Source organism: Cryptomeria japonica, chromosome 4 (genome assembly GCF_030272615.1).
Source record: "Cryptomeria japonica chromosome 4, Sugi_1.0, whole genome shotgun sequence".
Lineage (NCBI taxonomy): Eukaryota > Viridiplantae > Streptophyta > Pinopsida > Cupressales > Cupressaceae > Cryptomeria > Cryptomeria japonica.
Window position 1 is genome coordinate 597,956,162 of NC_081408.1, and position 10,712 is coordinate 597,966,873.

At 34.9% G+C, this 10,712-nt stretch overlaps 1 protein-coding gene across 1 annotated transcript; it reads left to right on the forward strand.

Annotated features, from left to right (window-relative positions):
• The first annotated feature begins 4,469 nt into the window (after positions 1–4,469).
• LOC131040306 (uncharacterized) lies at positions 4,470–10,034 on the forward strand. The gene is made up of 4 exons (XM_057973193.2): positions 4,470–5,589; positions 7,562–7,845; positions 8,954–9,181; positions 9,411–10,034. Exons 1-4 carry the CDS (start codon positions 5,082–5,084, stop codon positions 9,897–9,899), a joined length of 1,509 nt encoding a protein of 502 aa, XP_057829176.2. The 5' UTR covers positions 4,470–5,081; the 3' UTR covers positions 9,900–10,034.
• Positions 10,035–10,712: the final 678 nt, after the last annotated feature.

Below are 10,712 nucleotides of genomic sequence, written 5' to 3' on the forward strand. Positions count from 1 at the left end.
CAAAAGTTTCCATACTTGACCATAGTGAAATCTTATAAAAAATGAAATCCAACTTGTGTCTTAAAACCACATAAATGCACTCCATACCATAATAACCCCCATCAAAACCACCACTCATAAAATACCAAGATCTCAAGAAAATCTTGTGTGCTTAGATGAAATTGCTACCAATTTGTTTAGATAAAGATCATGAAGGGGTGTTCTCATTATTTTAGAAATTGTGCATCCAAATTGCCCGTAAATTAATGCTCGCAACATAATTTAAACTTGCATCAATTTCCAAAGCAAAGTTAGAGAGGGAACTTGCATGGAGGTTGGCCTTCCTATATATGTTTCCAATTCTATAGTCTTCCAATGTGTTAAGTGAGGGCCAATTCTACATTGAAATGTTGTTAGTCTTCCAATATTGTGCCCAAATTTTCCTAAGGACATTAATAATAGGCAATGACTCTCCCTTAATTTTCATTTTTCTAATGCTAAATTTATACATATTTTTAAAACCAAAATGAGAGCCTTAGCTACAACCTCATTGTTAGTTCCAAATCCTAGGCCCTTCGATGCAACACCAACAAGGAAAACCCCATGATCTCTAATGATACAACCAACATTCAAATTTCCAAGATTGCCCATACTAGCAACATCAAAGTTGAGCTTACATAAACTCCTAGGAGGGGGTAGCTAACAACATCCTCATCTCAATCTAGATTATAGATGATCCCATATATCCCAATGAATGGGAGATTTCCATATTGTGTTTTAAATTCTATATCGAGTGGAGATTTTACCCTACATTTTATCATTTTTCTCTGGATTACTCTATTATTAATAAAAAAGAATTGACTCTTTTCTTCCCTAACTTGTCCAAACTAGATATCTCTTTACCTTTTTTAAAGTGTTATAATTTACCTACTACCATATTATCCCAAGTGTGGAAGAAGTCAAAACAACATTCACAAATCATGGAAGAGAAGAGAGAGGCAGGGATCCATTTCCTGCTAGAGGAACTTGATCTACCATGGCTAAAACACCTTTTGGAGAAGAAAAATTAATTATCCTAGAATTAAAATTAATCTTTGTCAATGAGATTTTTACTAATCTAAATGTGAATATATTTCCCCTTTACACTATGCATCATAATCTATTTGTCCAACTTGAAAGAATTTATAGTGAAATGGGACATTTTCATAATCTAGGGCTTATCTTCATATCCACTATCCTACTTGGAACCATATCTTAATCAACAATATTATATCTATATTAATCTCCACCAAGATTCTTGCAAATATGGAGTGCACTAAGCCATCAATTTTAGGATCTAATGCCACAAAATTACCAGACATATTTCTCATACCTCAAAAAATGCATCTACCCAATATTGCAAAGCATTATTCTCGAGTCGCACCCAAATTGACATTGCTATGAATTTTTTTATAATGGGATCAAATTTAGGAAACTAGTGTTCTATAAACAATACAATCTTATTCCAATGCCAAGGCCCTTTAGCAAGAATGAATACTCTATCTCTTTTGATCCAAATAATAATATAAAAAAGAATTGTGCATAAGGAAAATTTTCCAATATTTTTTGTATGTGCATGTACTCTATGATTTAGAAATCCAATAATGCAAAAGTGCTAAATTGGAACAAGGAGAGTTAAGATTATAAATTAAGACATGTTTCCCAAGTTTCTCCTCATCACAGAGAACAACCTTATCCAAGATTAGAATTGGAGGCACAAACTCTATATAGGAGATTATTTGAGCTCCATTTAAAATCCCTACATGGGAAAGTTATTATTTTTATTCCTATCTACAATTTCTCCTATTTTATTTTGCATATTGAACCTAAGATTATTATATGTCCCCTACTTGTGCTTTGGATACTTTCATAACCTCCAAGAGCAACGAGCCCTTTTGAGCTCACCATGGAGGGAACTACACATATGCATGTCACCATTTATAAAGGATTTTCCATGCTTCAATAATCATATAGACTTAACATTCACTACCCCCAATAATTGATTTATTGTAATAGCAATTCTTTCCTTGTCATCTTTGGTGTTTGATATCATTTATGTGAAAATATTTATGAAGCAAAATACAAATTATGCTCCATTTTATTCTAATTGCTTCTTTACCAATGAGGTAATTTTATAAATATTACAATAAATATAAGAGTTAAAATACAACTATAATGTGCATCTAAGGTATTAGTGATTTGATTTTAATAAATGAATTATATAGTTGTTGTGGTATTGGATTTGAATAAATAATGTTACATCATGTATTTGTTATAAACATTGAGAATTTTCTTGGGATGGTGTATGTAACACTCTAAACTCCCTTGAATGAATTTGCTCCTTACATGTTTGAAGATTGAAGCTCCATTAGTAAATCCCTAACATTTAGAATAAATTTAATGTCATTTATGTATTCATTTATATCTTTTGTCTTATACTTTATATAGATGACCATGTGATCCAACTTAAAGATGCAAGTGTTAAAGTAACATGAAAGAATCACACGTGCAAACAACAAAGCGTGTGTTTCGTATGTGATATGTAAGCAAAGTCAAAATTGTCATGTGTCTTGAATATATCAAACCTTATCCAAAGAAAACTAATAGTACATAACAACATAAGAGATTTACATGACATGAATAGTGTGTAAGTGCAACTAGCAATAAGTTGCAACAACCCAAAAAGGACACAAAGAAAAGCACAAACCAAAAATAGATAGTCACCAAGTTGCAACAACCCAAAAATGACATAAAAAAACACAACCCAAAAATAGAGAGCCACCAAGTTGTAACAACCCAAAAACGACCCAAAGAAAAGCACAACCCAAAAATGACCCAAAGAAAAGCACAACCCAAAAATGACCCAAAGAAAAGCACAACGCAAAAATAGAGAGCCACTATACAATATGACAAAACAACTAGAATACCTAGAAAAATAGTTAAAACAAATTACGAAATTCACTAAAATCATTCAATAAATTAAAATTATAAAACAATTAAATTTTAAGAAAAATAAGATATATAACAATAAGACTAAATCAATGGGAGAAAATAAATAAATTAAATGTTATAATTTATATATAACAATTTATGAAAATTTTGTTAAACTCAAACATTACAATTTTGATGTTAATTTACTTAATTGTTGGTTCTTGGAATTTGACCGTCAATATAGCATATTTTTACTTTTAGACTATATATGACAGTTTAAAAAGTTATTGGACCTTATGCATTGGCATGCTATTTTTTCCAGAATATATATGACACTTCAAATTATTAATAAATCTTAAAAATTATAGTACTTAATGTAATTATATAGTATTATTTTAGAATGTTTATTATAAAATATAAATTTATTTAGAATATTTTGAAATGGTAAGATAAAATTATTTTTAAGTTTATAATATTTTAATATAAATTTTTAAGAATAGTATTCTTCTATAAATTTAAAAATTAGTCAATTTTTTTTAATAAGATTGTTTAAATATCAATTTAGAAACTTGACATGATTGGAATGATAGGATATAATTGTTTATGTTTTTTTAAAAAAATAATATGATTTTTTAAATAATTTCTATTTTAATAATAAACAAGATTTTTTGGTATGAATTTAAGAATTTATTGAAGTAGATTTAAAATCAAGATTTTTTGGTATGAACTTTAAAACTTACTAAAGAAGTGCTACTAATATGAATATGAAGCTCACTTTAATAATCATTTTTTTGCAAATTAAATTCTAGACAATCACAATTAAAAACTCATATGAAACTTGCTTTAATAATCATTTTTTGTGTCCAATGGGTTGAGCTTAATTAGTTAAAACATTGGGTTCTCACTCTGGAGGACATCTAAGTGGAATTCTAAGTTGTGACTCTTAACCTTCCATAAATAATTATTTTTTGCAAATTAAATTCTAAACAACCACAATTAAAAACTTTAAAATTACCTTTCTTTGTTAAATTCTTTATGAAAGAAAATAATATATTTAATACTCTATTTAAACCATAAAAAAATAATTCCTTTCATATGTCAATAATTGTGTTTTCAAAACAACACACCTCTCTATCTTTACCCTCATAAAAAACTTATATGACAAGAGGAGTGGCGGTCAAATTTTATTGAAATATTCGAATATTATTTAATACTTTATTCTGAATGATTAAAGTACCAAAATATATATATCTAACGAAGATATAAATACAAGAACTAATTAATTAAATAATAAATAATAAAAAAACAAATAAATAAATCAAATCATCCATTAACTAAGAATCTTAGCACAACACTATAACCATGAAATTTCCATGCACGCGTCACTCTTGTAGAAAGGACCACACGACACGTGGCATTGAAAGTTATGTAAGCAATGCATTTCGTGTGTAAAACAAAATAATATTTAAGTGCTACAGAAAATGATTATAACAGGAATTTTGTTTTCCGGTTTGAACTCGTTTTGGTGGCAGATTAGGGCACAGATTAATTCATCTGCACAGAAACTCCGCCAACTATAAAAGCACGAAAGAGTCGGAGCAGGTCAGGGGGCCCGCACAGCCATTTTTGAAGCAGAAAGTCAAAAGGCAGATAAAATTCATTACAGTACCTGGTAATTCCTTGATGTTCCCATTGCTGGTGGTAAGGGCAAAAAGAGAGGAAACCTAGGACGCCATTTAAAGCCCTTTAAGGAATTTTGCCAGCTTTTGATACGCGGGGTAAGAAGAATTCAACGCCAGTCATTCTGGACAGTGTAAAGCTTCTAGATGGCGCGTAATGAATGTCCAACTGATCCAATTTTCAAAGCTGAATGGTGGCAGTCAAAAGCACATCAGATTTCGAAGATAGCCGCCCATTGCAGCGGCTCCGTGGAAAGCGAGACGACGACCTCCACTCCACAGCCCAAGAGTCCCGTTTTAAATGATTAAATATTCTCCAGGAACAAAGACTTTCAATTGTGACGGAATTCTGTGCAAAAAGCTCTCGCCTTTGGTATACATATTTGCTGCTTTATCGGCCATGAAGTCGCAGCAAATGATTTGCGTGATTTCTCCTCAGGAATTGGATAGAAAATGCCACAAGAGCTCTCACCGCCCCTGTCCGCGCTCCTCACCATGAGCTTAGAGAGTACAAATACTTCTTCGGCGCCTTCTTCTTCTTCGTCTTCTTCTTTTTCTACGTTTTCTTCAATGAAATTGTCTGCAGGGAACAAGAGTTCGAACCCCGTGGTGGCCATTAAGGGGGTGGCGGGCAGCTCCAAGGCGGAGGAATGGAACGACAACATGCTTCAGACGGGGGACGTGGTGGAGGAATTGAAGATCGGAAGCTATGCTACGCTTACGGCTCCGTTTAAGGGCGGCAAGAGTGGCCTTCAGAAGGAGCTGCATAAGTTTTATAGAAGGAATGATACGCTGGTTTTGGTTCGAGTCCGGCGGGGCCGCGGCGTCATAGCGGAGCTCCAGGCGTGTATTACGGCGGACGAAGGGGCAAAGAAGCAGTATACGCTCAGAGCCCTCAGCGACCCCAATTATGTCGTAGGGTTTGTCGATTCTACCGAAGAAGAATGCCGAACACTACAAGGTAGAAAGCTTACTACTCAACTCGTTCCATCTGTTTTTAGAAGTTGTTCAGGAGCCGAGCTTCTAAGTGTATTCCTGTGGTTTGTTCGCTGATTCGAGGTTAGGGGGAAAATCAAATTAGCGATGGTTTTTGAATAGCCGAGCTTCGAGTCGAGTCTTGCAATGCGTGATTATGTGGAAATTTCAGTAACATCTGGTGCCCAATTTACTAGAAGTTTCTAGGTAACATGATAGATATTTTAAGATTGTGAAATTGGATATAAATTAATTTGCAGGAATAGACGCCTACCTTAAAGTTTCAGGAATTCGATCCTCATAGAATTAAATCGAGATGAATTTGAGGACTTGGATGCCTTAAGATCGTATAATCGAAGACGAATGGATTTGAGGAATTAGATACCTTGAAACCTTAGAATCGTAGCCAAATGAGTGCCATGGAATATATATTCTTTAAGATTACAAAATCGAAACCAAGTGATTTCCATGGATTATGTATGTAGTGTAAGATCATAATGTCAAAGGCAAATGATTTTAGGGAATGGATTACCTTGGAAGCCAAATGAATTTGAGGGAAGACATATCTCTAGATCGTGGAATCAAAGGCAGATGATTTGTGCTTCCTGACAGGAAAATATATGATTGTTTTAGTTTTCTTGGGGAAATTTAAATAAAATTTGTATATATTAAATCCGGTATAATGTAAGCTTTATGGTAATTCGACGGATAAGATATCTCAAGAGCATGTTACCGAAGCCGAAGGCTTTGCGAATTTAAGTTCATCTGTTTTTAACTGTTTCACTTATTTTGCGTGAAGTTGAGCAATTGATTGCATCCAATTTACGGAAAGTTTTTTTTGGTGATTTTGCCAGAAAAAATACCTCAAACATCATGGAATTCAAGTCAAAGACTTTGCACCCTTAAAATTCTCTCTGTTTTAATTGCTTTTTCTTTAGATGTAAAATTGAGTTATTTATAATAACCTATTTACTGCAAGTTTTAGGTGATTTTGACAGAACAAATGTCTCGAAGCCATAGTATCCATGCCAAAGATTGGTTACCCTGACTAAAATATTATTTCACTCCTTAACTTTGCTGTATAAAATTGAGCATATGTTGCCTCCAACTTACTGTAAGATTTAGGCGTACTACAAATTTTAGGTCAATTTGAGGGAATAGATTACTTAAAGGTCATGGATGCAAGCCAAAAGTTTCACGGATCCGAAGTAAATTTGTTTTGATGTTTTAGTTTCGATGCAGAAATTATTGTTCTTTCTGCCACAACTAAGGCGAAAAATCTCTCCATCTGCAGTCCAGCGATCGCTCTTTGTGGACTGATGCAGAATATTCTGGTTTCTGCTGCAACTGATGCTGAAAATCTCTCCTTTCAGCTGCAATCCAGCAGCCACTCCTTGTGGCAGTCCCTGCACAAAGCAAACACAACAGAATAGACCGAGAGGAAAGGGGGAAATATCAGGTTTCAGGGGATCCTAACAGAAAAGATGCCTCAAAGGTCACGGAATCCCTGAAGTTAACGTGTTTTGTTTTTCATGTCTAAGACCGAGCAATACATCACATCCACTTTATATTAAATATTAGGTGTATTCGACGCAATGGATACGTCAAAGTTGTGGAAGTTGAGCCAAACGCTTCTGGAACTCGAAATGATCTGTTTTGACGGTTTTAGACTTTTCATGTCTTAACATTAATTACCTGCTGAGTCAAATATTTAGAATAAACTTTTAGGGGAATTTGAGAGAACGGTTTGTTAACAAGCCATAAACTTCGCAATCCCCGACGTTTTTTTCTTTGAAGTGTTCTGTTTTTAAGTATAAAATTGAGCAATATGTCATATCTAATCTTCTGCAATTCCGGGTGAATTTAATGGAGTAGATAGCTCAAGGCAATGGTAATAGCTTTGCGCTCCTAAATTTAATCTGTTTTTAACTTTCTTTTTCTTTCTTTCTTTTAATCAGCGTCTAGAGATGCAAGGGTGGAATCTGCTCTGAGCAATGCACAGTTGAAAGACGGATATGTGGCGTACCCGTGGGAGAAGAAAATGCAGAAGTTTTTGATGGTTCCAAAGTCTGGATGCTTCTTCTCAATTTTGATTGTTCCACATAACTCTGATCGAGGCCTTCAGCAGTACAATGACTTGGAGGATACCTTGGCGAGAGCATATACCTGGCTCACTGCTTCTCAAGCCTCCGGTGTGCCCATCGTTTTCATGAATATTCAAACAGAACCCTTACTTACCAAGGTATGGAATGTTAATATAGGAGGTAACTATGTAATTTTGGAAACCATGTGAGAATTGAAAATCTCAGGTTTTCTGAAGGTGTGGACTAAATTTAGCAAAAGTCTTGGTGACGGGGGCAAAATTCTGAATTTTTATTAATAGACTAAAAAAACTGAAATCCAAAAATGAATTGAAAGTAGGTAAGTTGATTTTCCGCTGGTGAAATGCTGGTCTAGAGTGATAGCTAAGCTTATTATTGCATGATTATTAGGATGCACTAATTCAAAGCCGAACACTGATTAGGACAGAATTCAAAGTTTTAGTGCTATTAGAACAAGTAGTTCAATGCTTTGTTATGGATAAAAATTTCCAGCAGAGAGTTACTGTCTATGATTGAAGGTTTAGCCAATCTTTGTGATCTGACTGATTATTGAAATTACTCCTTTGCTATATGCTCAGCTGAGGGATTTGCACTCTTGAAGGGAGAAATTCACAAAAGTTAAAAGACACATAGTCCTGGGATACTTTTTTCTTATGATAAAATTCAAGGTCCAAAAATATTTGCAGGAGCAACCAGATAACTGTACAAATTAAGCCTGCCAGTCCTGGTTCTGTCCCCGTGTCTTGTGGAAGTCCTTTGTTTGGCAATCCAGATCTCTATTGTTTCCTTTGCACGATAGCATCTGGCTCCCTGTTCTGTCCAAGATGTTGATGTCCAATTTAGAGTACCTACTATGGCGTTGGATACCATTAATAGAACTGAATATACTTGTTAAAGTTATTGAGAAGGTTGAGAAATCACAGAGCATGGTGAAATTGCCTGCGAAGCAAACAGGCAAGCTCATCAATTATCTGCTAAAGTATTAGCATAAGAGTTCCAAATACTATTAGTCTATGCTAATAATTGTGATTTGAGCCCGGAACCTCACCAGCTAAAAAATATTAAATTAATTAGTATCAATCAATGAATTAACTGTCGGTAGATCTTCCAGTCTTAAAATCTCCGTGAAGATCTTCAAAAGGTTTCGCACTCCTTGTTGTTCAAAGAAAAGGGTAAATTATTTTTCTCTTGAAATCCATTTTTTAAAGACAAGATACAATCTAATTGCTGATCTTATTGGATTTACAGATATCAGGCGAAAAGGCGTCAAATACAGTGAATGCTGGCTCCCTCTCAGACCTCTCAAGCATAGCAAATACAGGCCTATATGGCTTTGAGGACTACCACGGTGTGGACATAGGCGTTGTGAGGGCAGTCCGTTTATGGTATTCCGCCGCATCAGGGGAGCTCCCGGTACAACTCAAAGTAAAAGAAGGAGACACCAGGCTTGGCTTCGCCATTAGCAGAACAGATGAGGTCAGCTAATTTAATCATCGAAATCTTTTTCAATTACTTATATAGCTATTTTTTTTGTGGGATATTAATTGCATGCACTAAGTAGTAATCCAAGCTACTCTTTGATGACCTGTTTTCTATGAATATTTTGTTTTTCTCTCATGTATATGGATAATAATCACAAAGGCAAGGACCCTCAATGCATACAAGCACCTCTAAGTTCTGTTATGTTGTCTAATTGTCTTTTCAGGGATTCTTCTATGTTTCATCTGTGATGGATGAGGAAGGAACCGTAACAGTGGCATCTCGAGCTGGGCTGATTGACCTCTATAATGATGCACGCGATGCTGGCAAGTTGCTGATCATATCCAGAATCTCCAATGAGAAGATCGTGCCCTGGATGGTGTCTTCAGCAGGGGCCATCAGGTGCTTTGACTCCATTTCCCTGAGCCAGAAATTATCCCTCCACCGCCATGCAGTCCGCCCCATTCTCATCCATTTTATGCTCTGGGATGAAACCCTCCTCAGTATCCCAACCTCAGATGATCATCAAGCTGAAGCTCCCTTACCAATTCCCATGAGTTCGGAGATAACAGTTTTGGTTCCCTCAGCAGCAGAAGCCTCAGCTATTCCCAATGAAAGTAATTCTGCAGACATGAGAGCGCTGAGCAGAGATACAGCAGGGGAATTTTCTTTTCGAAACCAGCCCTCCATGTCACAGGGGAACAGCTGGTTGTAATGTAATATTTATATTTCAGTCTTTTGAAAACAAATTCAGTGTAAAATGTAAAGACATGTGGTAATGAATTCCTTTGATGGGGTTTATGGATTGGTGATATTATTAATATAGACAAATTCTCTAAATTTATCTACATGTGAAAATGGACTCAATCTTCTTAAAGCTAATTTGGTCCAAATTAGTATACACAAAATATTAAGTATCAAATAGCAAAAATCATGTTCCAGTGATTAACTTCATTCTTCCCGTTTCTCAGTATATTAAAGTTAGCATAATATCCCTGACGAATCAGTCTACTCAAGTGACCTACCATATGTTTATTCACCCCTCTTCGGCAGGGTTTCATATAATGAGTAACTCACCCACAGTCACCCATAATCCAAGAGCAAAGATCCATACTGTTTTGCCATTTCACTTTAACATAACCAGAACTCATACAAGGCATGACTGGTATAAAACTGACACAAACTCTTTACGTATAGTACATTGTGATAAGTCAATTTAAGTGTAGCATGTTACCATTGTCAGATATACACGGAAGTACATGAAATTCAGGGTTAAAAAATCAGTTAATAGCAATCGAGTGAATTGTTATACACCATTACATTGTTTTGTTAGCTGATATCAACTCAAGGCATGAACGGAACCAGAATATAGTATATGGTCCACACTAATTCACCTCAACAAGTCTCGAATTTAGGGTAGCTGGATTTAAGAGCAATCAAAACTTGTTCAACAGCCACTCCCAATTACCAGACCTGCAAACAAACTACTTTATTTGAAATCTTTCTTTAATATATTCATAACAAGTTA